The following is a 20767-nucleotide window of genomic DNA, read 5'->3' on the forward strand; positions in this document are numbered from 1 at the left end:
TCACTTTATTCACGGCAATACGAAATATTTCTATGGAGCTTTTTCCTCACTAGGATCGGATGTTGTTTAGCCAAGAAATTCTACTCCTACCTGAGCCCCTCATTCCAAAAATCTTTCCATGGAGAATCACCTGTAATAGAGAATATCTTACGTCGTTTCTCATTACATGTCCCAGATATTGGATCTTTTTGCATTTGATGGTGGTGTTTATCTCAATGTCTTTCCCCATTCTCCTTAGAACCTCAAGGTAGGAGAAGTAGGTATATATCACGTGATATATACTATTTTTTATTTATGTATGTGTACTATACATCGAACACGGATACTAGTGTGCTGGAATGCCATATTTTAACCGGGCTCAATGTCGTCTTCTAGACTACCTCTCTCTCTCTCGGAAACACCTTCTTTGTCGTTGTATGTAGTTGCCTGGCTGAAACGCATTTACCTTGAAGCCAAAGCACACCGACTCACATATGTTAAATCGTCTGTGAATGCCTTTGGGGCTCGCAGAGTTAGTTACATTATGATAGTCGAACGCAATCAAAATGTAATGGAGTAATTAATGTTATTTACCAGATACGTGAGGTCTGATGGAGCAGCCTGGCTGACTGGTGATGCCACGAAACGGTTTGTGGTTGGGAGGGGGTAGGGAAAATGGTTGAGAGGGGGTGGGAAGAGAGAGCAAGTAAAATGTTGCTGATGTTGGAGACAGCGAGTACTTCCTCCGCTAGGCAGGTAATTAAGAGGGAGTCCTTAGACCGTGTTATCAGCAGAGTGCTGCACTGATGTGTGACAAGGCGATGGAATGGCTCCAGGAGGGAACTGAGTGAAAGGGAGAGAGAGAAAGTTAGTGACTGTGGGAGAAGAGGAAGTGAGTGAGCATTGGTGGAGGGTAGTGAGGTGAAGAAAGAGGGAGTGATTGGTGAGACTAAGATATTATGGTTTCAAATTCTGAGGTAAGGTTGTAAGGTAGACAACCGTGTAAACTCTAGAAAATATGTGGTGAATGAGCTGGTTACCATCTGATTTACTTGAAATTTATTTTTAAATTGTTAGTCACCAATTATTGTAGCTAGAAAAGTCAGAAAATTCTGATGATATATTAATTTTTTATTTCAATATCCCTATCTTACCACTAATATTGCGAATGCTATTATGCAGTATTCTACCTGGAATTCCACTTTTAAGAATTGAAATTGCAACTGCTATTCTAGCTGTTTTTTATTATTTTTTTCTCAATTCCTCTCTTCATCATTACATTATGATGAAGAGACATTATTGTGGCTGAAAAAATACGAATCACATGGAATTTCTCCTTTCCCTATTCAAAATACGACCTGTATTCAATATTCATTAGTTTGCTATGTAATTCCATTTTCTAATCTACACTCTAATTAACCTTGAGCCTCTCATTTTCCCAATTGCAACTGTGACTGTATTCTATCTATAATAACTCTAAAATTCTTGAATTAAATTGTTCCTTTTACATTTACTGGGATAATTAATAATCGTGACCTTATACGTTCATTTAGCTATTTCTTCTAGTAGGACGTAGGGCCTACTAGTTTCATCACTCATCCAAACCCAAATATTCCTTATTTCATTCCATGGAAGTTTCACTACAGCAAATTTCCCAATACAACAGACTGAGTTGAACTCAACCACTTCAAAGCTGTTTTCATTTTGATCAGGATTTTAAAGCATCTGCAGAAATTATCAAAAGAAGGAAGATTATAAAGTGATTGTTATTTTCGAATGAAAAGTAATTATTGTGAGTCAACAGCTCTATCAAGGCAGATTTCACCACTATGAAACTACATAATTATGAAGCACTAGATGTTATTCACAATTTAATGTTTGCTATTCATCAGTAGGAGAAAGTCACCAATTAATTTACTTTCAATTACTAATATAATATAACCGAATGTTATTGAAAATCTAATAGTTGACAATTATGACCATGGCAACCATTTTTGGAGTCAATTTGAATGCGTGAGCACGCCTGCCTGTCATTCATGCCATGACCGGTCGACTGAATAATGTAGCATTCATCAACAGCGTTCAGTGCTCGGTAGCCTTGGTAACGATTCAATTTCAGTGTCCCGTCCAGACATTGAATGCAGTAATTGATAAACTTTCCACTGCATGTTATCGTTGAATGCGTGTGTCGTTTTTATCGTATATCGTTTTTGGCTTTGAATGTTTTATGAACTTCACACTATTAATTGAATCAAAAACTCGTTCAAATACCTGCTCTATAGTACTGAAAATCGAGTTGAACAGGTTCCAATCACAAGTTGAGAATGTTTCAATGTACTCACAAAATTGATGAAATACTTTGAATGCAAGCAGTTCAGATTGTTTGGGATCAATACGTTTTCGTTACAGTTTTCATATAATTTTGTATTGCGATAAACTATTCACAATGTGTTCTAATATTGGTGTTCATGTGGTGTCTTCTGTTCTAATGTGAGCTAGAGGTTTTGGAATTATTTTTAGTTTATCATCTTATGTCAATAGAACCATTCAGCACTGCAAGAAGTGTGGTTGCAGTCTACATTGTATTAGAAAAATCGAATTCCACATTCACTCGTATGAACATACATGCTTTGATCGGGTCATTGTAAATGAAAGTACACCACTCAGTTGGCCAAACCTATTTGAAGGAATGTTTTAATACAATATAAAAAGAATTATAGGAGATAATAAGAGTACAAAGAATTTTACTAGAAAAGAGTTCACTCAGTTGGCCAAACCTATTTGAAGGAATGTTTTAATACAATATAAAAATAATTATAGGAGATAATAAGAGTACAAAGAATTTTACTAGAAAAGAGTTCATTGGAAAACCTATGAATATAATCATAGATATATATATGAATATAATCATTTATATCTGCACACAAATTACATCCCAATTCAATTTATGAAACAGAAACATTTAATTTCGAGAGTAAACACACCAAAGGCAATCACAGTTCATAATGCAAATTGGAGCAGTATTCATTTAATTTACATGAACATGTACATGAATCATTGTTGTATATGAAGAGCATAATAATATTGGTGATTGACACAGTAAGTCTATCTAGACTCATAAGGCCTCATCCCTGTTTAAACAATGATCGAACAAACAATGGTGTCACAAACCTGAAATTTGACGCATCATGGTAATAGATGGAGAATGAAAAATAAATACATAGATGTAACGTGATTATGCCATATAATTATATTCATGTAAATCTATCGTTAAACATGGTGCATATGGGTCTTAGAAATGAAAACTTCAATCGTAGATTCCAAATTATTCCAACTTTAATAGTATCCGAAGAAAGTACCAATTCATTATAGTAAAAGCTAAATGAATCTAATCTACTATACTCAGGTTACAGAAATCGAATATCAAATAGTTCAAATCACCCATGTCTCTATCTTGAATTCATCATCACTTTATAAAACTTATTCTCTTTCTACTGACTTGCACTTTTACGATTTGGTTTTGTAAGCTTTCAATTGGAAATTTACTACGTGGTATTGTTGAAAATTATTATATTCCTATCAAACATTAAAATGCATCATTAAACTATGTTTGAATTTTTTAAAAACATCCAATCAGTGATACTCAACAAATGGTAAATAGAAAAAAAGTGCAGGAATGAGATTTGTTACACTTGAGCCTATATGCAGCATCTAAGTTTGAAAGGAGATTGAGGATCAGGATTAGGGTTCAGGATCATCTGTTCCTTTAAACCCGGGATGGAACACATCATAATTTATTTATTTCGTTCAACAAAGACAAAAATTCATTATCATATAATAATTGGAAACGAAAAAACAGTCTCATAGCCCTTACTATTCCATTCCCAAATTTTGATTGAAAATAAAATACAATTATATCAAATTCTTAGTGAACCTGGATCAGTGTCGAAAGTGGATGGTGCATATAGACCTAGGTCTCGTATTGATCTACACTTCTAAAGTTTCTCCAGTAAACATAACCATAGTATCAATACTAGTGAACGTTGTTACAACTCATATCGTAATATCCGACGAAGTAACAAGAAAAGGCTGGGTTGTGTCTGGTTTTGCGGCTCCGCATTCCCTAGCGTGCTCTTTGTCTTGTGGTCGAAATTGACAAGTAGGCTAGAAAGCAGAAGGCGGATGCAAGACCGATCGTTCTCGCAGGTCCTTGAAGGGCTATCGCTCTTCGTTGCGGCCAACAGCCCACAAATAATAAAATAACATCTGTTCACGCAAAAAGATGGATCTGATCGGCGGAAAATATCGCCTGGCAACAACGTGTATGACTCGACAAACTACAGAATAGTCAAAGATAAACATGGTATTCTATCTAAGGTCTCTTTTCCATTCTTCCTTTTCGGAGAATTGTTATTATGAATTATATTATGAATTCAATTCAAATTATCCACATCATAACTATAAAGGCTATAGATAATATTATCTGAATGTCATTAAATATTATTGAGTATTCTCCTATTTCTTGTACCAAAAAGTTAATGAGGAACTCGATGGGGGCTTAGGATAGAGAAAATTGATTATTGGAATTCCAATATTTTTCCTAGTATACTTTTGCATTCTATTGATGAATGAATAGAAAAATGCTAGATAATCTGGAGTCAATAGAGAATAATTTCCATAAATAACATCAAAAATATACTTAGTAAGGACTGAAACGATTCCAGTTCAAATTAGTGACAGAAAGAGTCGAGAAGTATCTCAATAATTGAATATGGAAATCAAAAAGATTGCGAGTATCAAGTGGTCTTACAGCCTATAATTGAATGAAGCAGATAAAAACCTCTGCTGGATTCGTGTCCGAAAAATCCAATCATTGTGTTCCCCCTTGAAGATTCCCAGCAATCAATTACAAATAAAACGTGTGTATCACGAAAATTCCATTAATTATGTATGCAATGGAAAAAACGGGATGAGTTGGAGCTTACAATCACCATTGGATGGAATCCTCGAGAGGAATATTGAGGTATAAAAATTTTTATTAAGGTAATTGAAAAGCAGAATATTGCGAGCGGGAGAGATCGTAGGCGACGGGAGAGTACAATTGTCATAATAAGCTGGAGAATTCGAGGGGACTGCTCAATCTGATTGCGGATTGCGGAATTTCTGGGCCGCTCTCCACATCTTGTCTTCATCATCGGAGCTATCAGCATCTTTGTCGCGCACTCTCACACTCTCTCGCTCTCTCTTTCTCCTTGGCTGGATGTCCTCAGCATGCTGTGGCGAAAAACCGTGCCGGGATCACAACGCATCTGGTGGTTGAATCCAGAGAGGACTCGAAGGGGAATCTGAATAAATTAGTGGTTAAAACTGAAGCATGCGGGGAATTAGAAGGGGTCCCGGTGCCGGCAGCCGCTCTCTGTGTGTGAGAGTCTGGCGGGGACGGGATTTAAAATTTTGAATATGAATGGAGAATTTTGCATGCTTAATAAGTGGCAGCCGCGCCTATGTCGTAGCGCAATGTCTTTGAAGCGACAAGGAGCAGATGTAGGAAGCCGTCAGAGGTTCTGGCTCAATCATCACGTTCTCCAGCTCTCTCTTAATTAGGCAAAATCGAGCTTCTCTTGTAGAAAAGTGTGTTTTCACAATTAACTCTAGTGTAAAAATGAGCTCTTTCCAAGATTATCTCTTGACTTCCAATTGTATGACCTTGGAATAAATAGTTCCAGTGATTTACTCAATGTCTGTGAAAATGTCTAACTGGAGCATTTTTTTTAGAATGATTCAATCGTGGTGGATTGAAGCTGATTAGAATTTTTACACACCCTGGATTACTCGTACAGTATTAGCAAAAATACAGTTATTGTATACAAATAATTAAATATTACAGAATATAACTATTATCATTGATTCTACAGTTGAGTATGAATTGTCACAAATTTGTCTTAATGAATTAATCTTACTGGTTTTAAAAGCCCTGTTGGAATATATATAACGATATTCAAATAACAGAAATATTTTCAATTTCAAATTGCATTGAACTGATATGATTGTTGGATCAAAATATTATTTTGCAAGAGTGTAATGTGTATTATTATCATTTTTTCTCATTTAGACCAAGTTATGGAGCATATGCCTAATAGGTGGAAGAGGATCTATCGAATACATGGAAGTCGAGAAGTCAGCAGCACTACTGGATGCCATGCACACATGTTCTCCACGACAGTAATAAGTAGAGTTTAGTAAGATTGTTTAGCAAGTTGAGATGCTTTGTGAGTTGGAGTTGAATGGAAAGTGTTAGCGTTGTGCATACTTGATAACTCCACCAAACTTGGCTGAATTATTGAGACCATCTTATAGCACACTCCTTGCTCTCAGACTGCTAAGTAAACAAGCCGTCTTGTTTACTTGTCTCTGTTTAACTTCCTCATCGTTTTCTCTTCTTCTGTTTCTTTACTTTCTCATCTGTTTCTTCTCCCTCCTTTTTCTCGCTTTCATCTTGACAAATTACTAATTTGTAGGACCCCGCTCTTCCCAAGAAATAGCCTCTCAAACAGGTGAAGCAGTAAGTTCCTCAACTTTGTATACAAAAGTTCACAAACAGAAGCAGGGCTCCTCATTCAATCAAAGCGTTGCGTTCTTTTGCATTTCGTTGAAGATGTCTAACTAAGAAAGCCGCCATTAGAGAGAGTGCGGGCGTTTCATACACTTTGAGCAATCGAAACTCAAACTGCGAAAACTCTATGTATCTCTCTCTTTCAACGTCAACAACGTTTTAATGAATTGTACATATACAACACTTACAACCTCTCTTTAATTACTTTGAATCCATAATGGGATCTCACTGTAAATTATTTTAAGCTATCTAAGGAGCATAATATGATGCAAAGTGATCTAGTCGTACGGTAGTCAGTTACATCCTCAGTTTGTGGATTGCACCTAGAAGAATAACTAGAGATTCCGATTTATAAAACTGTTAAATCAAAAATATACATTCAAGCGTTTCTTGAAGAACGTTGATGACGAGGGGGATCACGAAATCGATATTATCATTACAATATTTGTCGAGATGTGAGGTTTGCTATAACAATACAATTTCAAAGAATAATATACGATCAACAATATCATTGACTGAGCCATCAATCCTTGATACCATTAACATTCCTGTATGCTACATCGTTTTTCTCTCTATTTCATTACACTATTCGTTAGCTGTCACGATCATCGTTTATCTGATCGAAATTAAATTTAGAATAATAATAATAATATCGAGTGACCTGGCTGGCTCAGGTCTCGTGTCAGAGTTTTCAGGTCGCAGCTGATCAATTTCAGGGCCTCTGACATGACCTAACGACTGCTTTTTAGGCAGCCGGGACCGACGGCTTAACGTGTCCATCCGAAACACGGGAGTGGCCCGAGATAAATATCTTGCTCGGGCCGGGATTTCAACCCGGGCCTCTGAATCATAAAGCCAGCATCTGATCCACTCGACTTCGGCCACTCCTAAATTTAGAATGGAAGAAATGGTTTTGGTAGCGAAAGATTTGAACGTTAAAATCTAATTCACGCCTGTGATTCACATAATGATAATAATAATACATTTATTCATTCAATTATTCACTAGTCATCTCTCGACAGGCATAAACGACTCTTCCAATTATTCACACTTCCAGTTTGAAAGTAAGATACATCCAGCATTTCTTCAATAATTTACTCATATACACTCGAAAATAATTGAATCTTCAATAATAATTGAAAAGAAACGAGGATCAACGTGCGCATGAACAAAATATACAGAAATTCTCCCGTGGAAGAGGAATATTCAATGACTATTTTGCCATATTTTCACTTCGAACTTTTTCAATGATCACTTGCAATTTTTCAAGATTTGGAAAGTTAATGAGGGATAGTGGAGAGGAGGGAGGGTAAGATGGCGGATTACCGGATATCTAGGTGCAGACAAAGGGCCAATCTGGCGAATTTATCATCACAGTCCCCAGTCTTCAGTCCCCACGCTGCCGTTGTCATCTCAAAGAATAACGCCACACTGCTGCTAATGCTGATTAATGATGCTGTCAATGCTGCTGTCTCGCACATAAATATTGCCGTCGTTGTCTCCCGAACTCCTTTCCAATCACAGAAAGCTTCCCCTTCTATTCAGCGGCGACAAAATCCATTGCCTTGCTTCTGTACACATCCTCTTCTTAATCAAGGGTTCAATTAATTTCAGTTACATTAATTGAGTGTCAATTCCAATTCCATTAATTCGAATTAGATTATTCAGTTTGATACTGAACAAGATCATTAAAATTAATTTAAATAATTATTTTTTATATTCAATTCCATTATCGTTGTAGATCATTATATTACTTATAAAGTTGAAATGCAGGAATGTAAATTATAATTTTTGTTATTTTGCCTTAGCTATTGATATTGTATGGAAATAATAGGGAGACATCAAGATAGAAATCCATGGAGTGGCACGAACTGCGTTTTTATTTCTTCTTCCTCTATAATATTCTTCATTAACCAGTGTACACAACAAATATTGTGAGCTTTCACTGTACTTATACTTGGAGGACCAAGAAAGCTTTAGGCATATAGCCTATTGAAATAATTTGAGCAGTTCTCTTACAAACCGATTATTCAGATATCCTTGTGATCAAACAATATGAGCAAACAATTTGAACCTAGGCTATATCACCATGATAAATTCTGACAATACCATAATGTTTGAGTGTGAACAGTAAATATCATTGGTGCACCAACTCTATCGAAATTTCAAATATTGTTACTCTATACAATGTTTTGCATGTAATGAGGTAAGTTACATTATTACGCCTTTCCTTCACATTATAACGCTTTTATTAGATTTTCACTATCCGACAAATATTCCGAGCATTGGTGACGATATAAATTCCGTAAATGAGTTGAAATTTTGATAGATCATCTCCAGCATATGAGAAGAATCAAGAAGCTTTTAATGTTAAGGTATCTCTTCCTGGACGTATAGAAAAAATTGAGAAATCAGATTACATTGCATCAGCTTTCTTCATTTTTTAAAATTACAATATAAACCTATGCTGATTTATATACTGATTCTTGCACTAGCAATACAGCTAATTAGATTAACTTATCAACTAACTCAATTATTCACTGAATGTGATAAAGTGAAAATTTCTTGAACGATATTTATTCTATTTGAATAACGGTAGTATGATAATTAGATGAATCAACATGGTTGAAGGAGAGAAAGGAGTGGATGGGATAAAAGAGAGAGGGGTTTCAGAGAGCAGGAGAGTGCGATTGACAGGAAGACATAGGAAGAAATGTCGAATGTTGTGAAAGGTCGTCGAGAAGTTGTCAGACTTTGGAAGTAGCGGCAGGAATTCCTGTTCGAGTCCAATTTCCTCGGCAAGCAAAAGAGAAGCAAGTCGAGTAGATTAGAGACCCTCGGCAGCGTTCGTTGGTTACCACCGCGCTCGCTAACGAGTAACGAGACCTGCTAGCTGAACAACTTTCTGACAGCTGATAGATGGATGGATGGCGGAAGTATGAGCACAAAGCGGAATGAGGCAAGCAACATGAGAGATCCAGGTAAAGAGAGAAGTGAGAGATAAGAATCGGAAGATGGAGAGGTGGAGAGAAATGTAGAAAATGAGAGAACTTGGCGATCAAGGTGGAGGAAATGATGGAAAGAGGAAAAAGCTTAAAGCAATGATGATGGAGAGAAGAAAGGAGACTTGTTAAGAAGGTAGGAAATTGATGGAAACTTGTGGTTAAGATAGAAAATGGGAAACATTGCCATTGTAATCAAGACAAAGGTGAGGAGGTTGATTATAGAAGGAACGTTTAGAAATAAAAAAAATTAATGACAGGGGTGAATGAACAAACCCTCCCCCTCTAAATTTAGAAAAATTCTAAATATTTCAAAAATGGTCGAATTTAACACGATACTGACCTTTTTGGGACTTTTTTGGACCCACTCAAACCAAGAGTTTTTCTTCGCACCTCTTTTAATGGATATGAAAAGAAGAGAGATACAGTTATGCTTTTGATAGAATAAATAATATAATTGATTCAGAGTAAATAGCTCTTCAATGAAGATGCTATAATGTTCTGCTTTCTCCTCTCATCTTTGTCTGACACTCTGAGGCATTTAATGTCTCAACTTTCCTTCTGTACAGATTTTCGATTTACATATTTCAAACGTCATATCAATAAATTCACCATACTTATTCGTTTCAATATATCTCTTATACTTATTCGTTTCAATACTATTAGGTTATTTAACAAAACTCCCACCAAAAACCCCCTTATTCACATCTGTGAAACAAATAGCGTGCTTTTCAAATACGAGAGTACATAAAGTTATAATAATGAAAAGGTGAAATCACCTTTACTGACGAGGGTTAATAGATGACGGTCAGTTTTCACCCTTTATCGCAACAATCACTAACGCCACCACCCTCATCATAATCATCATCATGATCGTAATCGTCATCATCAACGAACTCCCTTCTATTGAAATAGCGATGAGCTGAGTCGCAGCTCCAAGCAGAGGGGTCCAATTCCATTGGATACGGTAACAGCTCAGTCTGACACGGCTCGCTATTTGTATTTGAATGGCTAATGAATGACAGCAGCCACCTAGTCACCTATTCAACAGGTTAATAGTCGTGCAGATAACTGCCTCGGCTCATAAATAGAGACGTTGTATGGGGGGGAGTGACGATCCTTCATTATCTTTTTCGAATATTTAGTTAGAAATGTTTTCTTTCTTATTGCCACTCATATTATAAAATTTCTCATGTCATTTAAACTTCATATTATTAAAGTTGAAATCTCTCTCAAACGAAATTCTCAACAACCACTGATAAGGTTACAGAAATACAATACGACAATTAAAAGCTGCAGAATAATTATTCCAGTCATTCACAGATCGTATTATCAAGGTTCGCTTCTAAATCAATGATATCACAAGTTACATTTCATTTTAAATCACATCCATCAATCATCAGCCCATAACGGCTTGTGACTTGCAACATGGTTCCTGATTCACAAATCCACCTGCGATTTGAATGTTTTTAAAATCCATCCAACTATGTTTCAATTCCATATCTATCAATTTCTGGGACGTATTAATTGCATTGAACAATATAGTTTGTTTATCTATAAGTTTATACTGTCTGTGACAATACTTACTACTTACTCCTTGGTGCTAAAACCCATTTAGGGGCTCGACCTCCTTCAAAATGCCTCTCAATTTCTCTCTGTCAGCAGCTCTCCTTCTCCATTCCCTGATACCCGCCTTTCTCAAGTCTTGTCTGTGAAGATGTTTATAAATAAATTCAAAAAATTAATCATTTTCATTGGTAATTATTATTAAACGAAAATCCAAATCTTTTATTAGCATTTGAATAAATGGAATATCTCAGTAATTTTCATCTGTAGCCATTTTCATTGGATTCGATCAAGATATTGAGTCAAGATTTTTTGCGAGAATTTCACAAGATGACAAAAACTTTACAGAGTGAAATTCAATGACCAACATAGCGAAGAATAAGAGTGGTCTCAATGCCAAAAATACTAGGCTACAGTTTAAAAGCGTAAGAAATTAGAATATCAAGAGGTCAAGCATTCAAAGTTGGTAAGGATCATACAGAAAAAGAGAAATAATACTCATCAACTTCCAACAATAAAATTATAAGCGATATTTTCGTTTTTAATGTACTATTGTTGTCCCATTCGAAGCGGAGCAGTGATCTTCTTCCCTTGAGCTGCTTAAAGCGTTGGTAGAGCTGTTGTCTGTAACCACAAAAACGATAGGCCTACTGTCTTTGTTGGCAACTGCAAACTTTCGCAAAGAGGATTTTAAAAACCACCGTTGTATTCGACTTTTCTGTTTATTTGCCAGCTGTAATGCCACCCCATGGAGATAAGTTGCAACCACGCGTAGCGAGCTCTTCCCCGTCAACTTCTGCTATGGTCGATGGGACTAAAACCTCAATTCTGTGAAGCTTACAAAATCACTGTGACAACACTATTGTCGAAGGCTACTTCTTCTGTCACTCATTATTCTCGTTTTTGGGGAAGATCTTATCATCTCTGACATCTGCATTGTTCATGGTTCGTGAACGTGTAAGTAATTAAGAAGAATCAGTTTTCTACTGTGAACCACCTTGTTCTTGTTTGGAATTTCTATGAAAACATTCACTATGGAAACATTAATAATATTTTGTTAGGGTTGTTAATGTCCATCATAATCCCTATAGAAGCATTTCCCTAACACTGTATTATTCACACTCTTCTGAATCTTCAAGAAGTACGTCATCCTATTATCAACCTTCATTTTAGGAATTCTGAAGGAGTTAATGGAATAATTAAGCAGTTATCAACATCATCCAAGAAATGCCGACAATCCTTCAGGCGTGTGCAGCACGATAATAGAACGAGCAATAATAATTTTGCGCAATGTACATTTCAGGCGGAACGAGAAGAGATTTCTGGAGAAAATTAAAAGAAAAAGCAATTCAAACCATAAAATAAGATAACTGTGAAGAGCCATCTGAAGGAGGAAGAGAGTGAAAAGGGTGAAAAGGCATTCAGGAAGTGGCAGATAAAAAAGTAGAATGAGCAAAAACAATTACGCCCCAGGGAGGCGTTAAAGGTATCACCAAACCATCAATCTTGACGGGGAGACTCCAATGACGGCTCATTCCATTTGTGGGGCGGAGGGCTGGTATGGGGGGTGTAAGAGGGGTGCAAGAATAAGGAAGCGTGCTCATCCTAAACTATTTCATCCCCTACTGTTTCCACCAACAGTCGCAGAAAAAACTGTTATTTTTGTCGTCGGCGTTACAAGGGTTGCAAACTTGCCTTCCAGCCTACTTCTCCATTTCCGCTCTGATTTTTATATCGTTTTCTGCTGAATCAAGTGGCTGTAATAATGATTAATAGTTGGTGGCATGTCGCTAGCAAAGAATCTATTGCGCTATCAATGTTCTCCTACAATCTATTGCTCTATGAAGACATTTGATAGATTATTTCATTGCTTGATCTTCCAGTTTTGTTTTCTATCGACTGCAAAAGTAAATAGATGACTCTCATTGATAATCAGTATATAGCTCACTAGAATAATCATAAAAATTCATCTTTCAGTGTGAAATACTGAATTCACTATTCTCATCATTCAATCTATATGAATCAACCCTTTAAGAAACGAATGTTCCAAACAATCCATTAGTACTCGTGATGTAAGTACCTCTACTTCACACGAAGTAGAATCCAGTGATCAGTAATACTGATTCAAGTTGCTGTCAGTTTCCAAATTTAGTGAATAATTTTTCACTTTGTTATTTGAATCCTTGTAAGTCTCTATCGAAATTCATTTCTAGCCTGATTTGTTATCCTGTCATGTCTTGGCATAACCAGTTGAAAAGCTATTACGGTTCCAACCTTTTTCCCCCACACTCTTTGATTCACTGCAAACCTTTCAATCTTTCCTTGACTTTCCAATTCAACAACCAGACTTCCATGAAGGTATCATATTAATTTGTTGTTCAAGCAGAAAGTGGTTGAGATTTATATTACAATCCTCATTCCATTTTATAAATATTCAGTCGATAACCTTTTTTCCATAGTCGATGACCTGTCATTTGACTCCCAACACTTGTGTTACTCTTTTGATGCAGAAGTAAACTATTTTCTTAAAAATGCAAGGTCACTTTATAATCATCATGTTATGTCACTTTCAACTGGACTCCTATTACTCGGTTATTTATTCAACCCAGTATGGATAAGTTGATGTAGTCAAAATCTTGCTAAGAAGTGAAGGGTGGTATAGTTATCTTTAACACCCTTTGCACGCGTGAAAGCCGTGATATTAGCGTACCATAAATCGAGTGTTTTACTAGAACGTGGAGGAGGAAACAGGTCGTCCTGACGTCCCAAAATCAAAATTTCGCTGGCACAAGAAACCAGATGAATTATAAGCGTTGGGCTTTTGTTTTTCCACATAAAAGAAGCAGGAGGGCCTGATAAGCAAGGGGTCAAATCGGGGAAATTAGAGGATGGGGTTAGAGACGGCCAAATGTGTTTTTACACCCCATTTTCCCTAGTTCACACCACACCCCTTCCTCATAGCAGTCTTTGGGTCCTTCCCAGCATTACTTTCGCACTTCCCAAAAAACACATGCACAAGCACTCTCCTGTGATACGTTTCTCATTCTCTGTTCCTTTTCTACTCCTCTTCCTTATCACTATTCTTCTTCTAAATTCCCACACTTTCTCTCTGTTTCCTCTTCTTTATTTCCGTGTTTCTTTTCTCCCTTGCCTTCTTATTCTACTACTCCTTCATATGAACGTATAATATACTTTTCTAGCCTTTCTATTCATCGTCTCCTTCATTTCTTACCTCTCTTTCGCATTCCTATTCATCTCTTTATTTCCTTTTTCTTGTGGTTCTTTTTCTCTTAATTGGATTTCCATTTTCTCCTCGATCTCCCACTTCTTATATTTCTGCCTGCACTCCTTATATACTGATTTTGTCCGTTCCTACACACTAGCTCTTCTCTATTTTTATAACATATTCTTGTTTGCTCCTCCTTTTCTCTTCTCGCTACTGTTTCATCTCCTCCTCAATCTTCTTCATTTCACTTCTTTATTATTTATTCTTCCTTCTCTCCTTCTCCTTTATTATTCCTCTTCTTCTTATCGAACATTCCCTCCTCCCTTCCACTCTCTTCCACCCTTCTGTCGAAGAAATGTAGAGTGTTATGTTTTCTGGAGCAGAGCTCTTCTTAACCCGGGTTGGGGAACACCGATGTTAATTTTAGTGGCCGTATAAATACATGACCCATGTAATCTGATCATTTTCGAAGCTTTTGTTATCCGAATAAAGTGCTATGCTGTTACTGCTGCCATTGTTCCCTTCGGCCCTAAAAACAACTGCTTTTGTTGCTTCTGATGCTTGATTCATCAGCTTCAATCGTGTGATGTTGATACAAATGGGGGACGCGAAGATTACTCACTCAAGTCTGTCTACAGAATTTTTAATCGGTTTCAAGTGCCGTCACTCTAGTCAGTGATGTGTGAGCTGTCCACTCTCACAGTAAAATGATTACGCATTACGTGATGATGACAAAAAGTTTAGGCACTAAGAACAATTGCTTCTCAAAGTTATAGAATTGTATGTATATATGAATTCGATCAATATCTTGGGTGATAATAGAAGTGACTTGTAATCTTGACATCGATGACATCAGCCACTATAACAGAAGACAAATTTTCTAAAATTGAATACATCTGAAACGAAGTAATTTTGTTTTTCCCTTCTTCCAAATGTGAATCACGTTTGAATAATAAATTATCTCTTTCATAAATCTTTAACATCGTATAGAACTTGAAGTGTTATTCCAGTTTTATCCACTTCACAGGGTTTGTTTCTGTATTTTGGAATTGCTTGTGCTCAATCTTGTATTTTAACAAAGTTACTAAATATGATTTTGTTCCAAGAATTCTATCATGAAGAATTGAAATGAACTCCTGTTCCAGGTGGACGAAATACAACGACCCATGACGAGAGCTGGCCGTATATCAGAAGACTTGTGAGTAACACAAATTAATTATGAATTATTAGTTCATCGAAAGTCATTTCAAGACAGCTCTTGGGTATCCTTCTTCAGAAACGGAGATGGAACATCTGTGGATTATTCCTTACATTAATGGGAGATAAATGTCAATTACATTCATGAACAAACTCATGTTGATTTTTAAAGATAACATGACTAGACAGACTAATTTACTAAAGTCAATGTTTGTTTATCATTCTCTTCGGAGAATCTTCAATTCGTAGGAGTACATTGTTGAGTCATCAGATATGAATATTAGTTTCAAATTTGAATTCCTGAGGGAATTTAATGTATTATTTTCTCCATACGGAGTGACGCCACCAGTCTACCCACATAAAAGACTTATTGGTGAGCGTGGAACTATTTAATATCCGAGTCTTACCTCTCTTTATGCAAGTAAACCTCACAGAACCTAAGCCATCATGAAATTTAATCTGGATTGTAGCCACTTTCTTGCATAGCCCGGGAATTCCCAGTTTATTGCAAGGGGGTTGGAGGCTACATCACGTGAAGCGAGAGCAAAATATGAGTCTCCCGTTTCAAACAATCTTTCTCTCTCCCTCCAAATCCCTGCTTCCCTCTTCGACCATTGATATTTTTCATTTCCATGCTCTTCATTCGAGTCTTTGTTTCTGGCCGAAACTTGGTGGGATTATGGAATATTACGCAGATTTTATGACATAGATTTTCTTCTCTTAGAGTTTTACTGCTTTTCACTATGCTGTTCTTACTGGCTCCCTTATAATCTTTCTCCTTCTCCGCTTCTAACAACATCTTCATAAGTTCTCTTATTTTTCATTCTCTTCTCATTCGTCTTTTCCAGCTCCCATTTTTCTTACTCACCACTATTCCAATGGTGTTTTTTCTCTTTCCATTTCCCCCTGTAGGATACTCTCCTTCTAGAATGAAATTACAAGTGAATAATTTTATCAAATGTCTTGTTCAAAAATTATCATTGATGTGTGAGTGCACAGCCACTTATTTTTCTTCTTGATATTTTCTTTTGTATCCAGCTTTCCTCTTCTAACGTCTATCCTATCTCTACCTTCACTTGATATTCAAGTTCTCCTTTCGAGAATGATTATTCAACTGTTCCTTTCCCTTTCTTTATGTTGTCAGATTCATAGAATTTTCATGAATATGATATTGAGCTTCTCATGGGCAGTGAATATGATATTCACTCTATTGAATATGATTAGACTCTATTCATGGTTCTAGACTATTACAAACTATAAATTCAGTTGGAGAAGAGTCTTTGCAGATCTTTAATTCAATTAATTGATAGATTTTGGGAAGAAATTTTCTTGAAAATTACATGCAAAAGTTCAAAAGTGTTGAAAAGTCTAGCCGATCGCCATGGGTGCCACTTGGTACACCCAGAGAGTATAGAGTGTACTCTTTGGGTGTGTCAGGCCACATAATTATCCTCATTGTATTTTGCTTTTACAAATAAATAAATTGATTCATTCATTAATCGTATCCATGACAAACAAATTCCAGAGCAAACTGGTTTCTTGATCATTATTATGAGTGCTGCAACTTTCCAATACTTAGTCACCAATCTTGGGTGGTTACTCGGTTGAAACGTCGTCCCCGAATGTCATACAATCATAATTATTAAGCTGGCGTGTCGTCAGAAGCAAGAAGGCGTGCGTAGCGTTCGGTCACCACGTGCAAAGCCATAAAAACAATCTCCTTCTTCCTGACGGTCCCGAGTGTCAGGCCAAGAGTTAGTAGCAATTTAGGAGCTGTCGCGCGGGTGCAGCAAAGAAAGGGGAGCGAGTGAGAAAGAAGAGTATAGGGTGGTGTTGAAAAGAAGAAGAAGAGGAATGGGCGACACACAGAGGGAAGAATTACATAAATATAGTCGCAGATTTCCAACAACAGAGAGCAACTAACTCACCACCCGCGACTTCATTTCCTCTTCCTCTCCCCACCTCCCTCTTCCGACGTTTCTTGAACCGTAAAACGTGTGGTGGGAGGAAGAGGAGGAAAGAGGAAACAGCGAATAGACCTAATTCCTCTTTCGCAAAATGGCACGTCGGAAGCATAAAGAGCTACGAGCGCACATCAGCTTGCCGACTCTGAATTATGAACTGTTCCTTCCATTCTCACAGCCACCGCCACTTCTTACAACACTTACATTGTATAGATACATATACAATTTTGCAGATACCTTGCACACATAACATCGGTGAATGTTTTGAATACTCGCCTAAGTAACTAACCTGTTCCCCCTTCACCAACATGGAACACGCTGTCACGTGCTGTAAATCACACCTAGCTTCTGTTACTTTGGAGCAGTTACAACTGCGTCTAAACGTGTGCATCACGTACTTTATTTAGCCGGATTCACCTCATACGTTGACTAGAAAGCGGGAATTAACAGATAAGCTGGGAGGTGTACTCTGTAGAGTCTGACTCGAAACAAGTTCAATGTGCAAGCTAGGAGGAGAAATTCGGTATTTCTCAGCGTTATTTGAAGAAACGAAGTTCAAGTCAGCTTTTTGCTTTGATATGAAGGAAATAATATTATATTATTGCTCTAATCATTCTTTATATAGATGAATTAACGGACAAATAAATACATCTCATAAAAACAATTACAATGATTATTTTCTAATTTCGCTGAAAGCCAATTACAGAAAAAGTTTATCTTGAAAAATTTCCTTGACTGCGTTAATTTGAGAATTCTAAGAGCACATGAGAGATAAGCGTCGTTGAAAAATGCGTTATGACACGACATTCCAATTTCCTTTAAAGCGGTAATTAATGAATTAATACAATGAGGGTGACCTTTTTTTATTCTCCCTTGACACCCTTGAGTGCCGAGAGAAAAATTGTTATAAGGGTGGTGATGGGTAGTGAAGTTTTGATGTAGAGGGTAACCACCACTTTGCCGTGCCGCTCCGTCAGGCAAGATATGATATGATGAGGGTACAGAGACCCCGTGTCTAATCCCCCATTCAGAAGCACTTTACATGGTCTGGCTTCCACTCTGATATATATTGCAGCGTAAACATATCTCACGATATTTTTGCCCCTCTTCTAACGAAAACAATCGGATAAAAAATTCAACAAAAACAGGGTTCTATTGCTTCAAAAAAGGTATTTTGTAATATCAGTGATATCTGATAATTGGTTCAAGATGATGTACTCTGATAGTGCTTTTACCAAAGAGGATAATGATACTATTTGGTAATAACATTATCAATAATATGAAATGAATATCAACTGAATATCTATTTTCAATTCGTTTCAATTGGATGTCAATATCAATAATTGGTTTCTATTTTTCTATACTATGACAAGAACTTTAACATGATAACGTGGATAAAGGAACATGGACAAATTTCGCCAGTGACATTTTGATAGAAACTATGTGGAAAATTATTGATTTGAATAACTTCCGTTACTGCAGGATCAGATGAAGTAGTTCACAATCTTCCCCATTGCTGCAGTTGTATGTACAATGTAGGAAGTTGGAGAGGTGAAAGAAAAGTCATAGCAGAAAGTGACCAACAAAAAGCAAGGGAGATTTTGAAGCCACCTCCAACGCTCAGCAATGTTCAAAATAAAGTGCATAATACCTCAACTAAAAACTGAGGCACGAATAAGAAGGGGCAACATGTTTGCATGCTAAAGGCTGATGATATTATAGCTTTGCTAGTCTTGGAAAGAGTCACTTGATGACGACGTTAGAGGTGTAGGTGAGAATAAAATCTGTCTCTCTCTCTCTTTAGGTTCTCTCATTTACTCTTTTCCTTTTCACCTTAAAAATATCCTTCTCTCTTTCTTGTTAATACCTCATGTTTTCTCTCCTTCTCTTTTGAGTAGACACGGCATTGGAGAGAGAATCAGCTAGAAGAAATAATGTTCTTAGTGAATAAGGAAAAGTGGTGAAAAACAAGATCGGATGGCGGTTGAGGCAGACTCGGCACGGCTTTATGTTTTTTGCTGAGCGAGAGGCGTGAGAAGCGGAAGAAGTAGGTGAGAAAGAAGAAGAGGAGAGGATGAGGAGGAGTAAAGAGAGGTCACAGACAGCAGCAACCAAGCCGGCAATAATCTGCGTCGTTTCCCGGAGGGTAATTCTTGGCGTTCACGGGGTCGCGGTCATAAATTTAGCCCAAGGAGCCTTCTTCTACCCCGCTAACTAAATTGTTCCTCTTTTTTCTCCCTTTCCGCAATTCCCTTCCCTATCCCATCACCCAGCCAAACGTGCTAAAAGTAGGCGTCTGTAGTAAGGCTTCTTCGTAAGTGGTGTACTGCTCGGAACAACAAGATAAAAGGGTATCCTGCCAGATGAAGAGGTCACCTACCTTTTCCTCTTCCTCCTCCTTGTTGTTTTTCTTCTTGCTCCCTGTCTTCATCCGTTTACGAGATTTCTGTCTCAATAAAGCTGTTCCCCAGCTAAAACCCTGTAAAAGAGTCGTAGGCGGCCTTCTTCCATTGTCCAGCGTAACCCTCGCACATAATTTCTGAAAGTGACTTAGCAAATTAGACCACTTGTTCAACAGCTTTTTGAACATGTTAGATCAATGGCTCTGAGCTTTGAAATCTGAAAAGGGGGATATTTGCTGCGTTGTTCAATGTACAATCTCCAGAAACACGGTACAGTTATCTGATAATTGCTTTGAGAAAATGCCTCAGTGAGTCACTATTCAGAGAACCCAGTGATTTAAATTCTATGGTTTAATACATTTGGATTATTCAGATCAAGTTGACGCGATAAAATTTGTTTAGGAACTGTAGCAAAATCTTTTCATTCTTCAATAGTTTATAAGATTTTACTGTTTGTCACATTCCATCATGGTATATGAATGGTATCCCTATTGGCAAGTTGCATGTAAACTCATGATTGTAGATCCAAAGCTTTCTGAAAATTCTTCTGACATCTCTTGAAAGTCTCTGGAATTTGCATTATTCAATCAGAATCTTCATCTTACCAGAAGTATTCATTTATTTATGATACATCTTTCAGTCTCAGAAATTTTATGTAAGCTCATGAAATAGTTCAACTGTAACTTTAGAGTCATCGTGAATCATGCGATTTTCATCTGTGTTTCTGTCAAACAACATAGAATCAAAGAGGGTTAGAAAAATCCACTTCTTCCAACCCTCGTCCTCTTTGATAGAATTCATAACAAATGACTCAGTCT

At 37.0% G+C, this 20767-nt stretch overlaps 1 protein-coding gene across 11 annotated transcripts in view; it reads left to right on the top strand.

Moving 5' to 3' along the window:
- LOC111049000 (trithorax group protein osa) overlaps positions 1-20767 on the top strand; it is a 466078-nt gene that overhangs the window by 386538 nt on the left and 58773 nt on the right. For 9 of the 11 annotated variants that reach the window (XR_005572269.1, XM_039436316.1, XM_039436315.1 and 6 more), the window contains one exon: positions 15532-15584. The exons of the other annotated variants lie outside the window; for them this stretch is intronic. Coding sequence is in view for 8 of the 9 variants with exons in the window: in XM_039436316.1 (XP_039292250.1) it covers positions 15532-15584 (53 nt within the window). In the remaining variant the exon portion in view is untranslated. The remainder of the gene's footprint in view (positions 1-15531; positions 15585-20767) is intronic. 11 annotated transcript variants of the gene reach the window in all.

Source organism: Nilaparvata lugens, chromosome 10, assembly GCF_014356525.2.
Source record: "Nilaparvata lugens isolate BPH chromosome 10, ASM1435652v1, whole genome shotgun sequence".
NCBI lineage: Eukaryota > Metazoa > Arthropoda > Insecta > Hemiptera > Delphacidae > Nilaparvata > Nilaparvata lugens.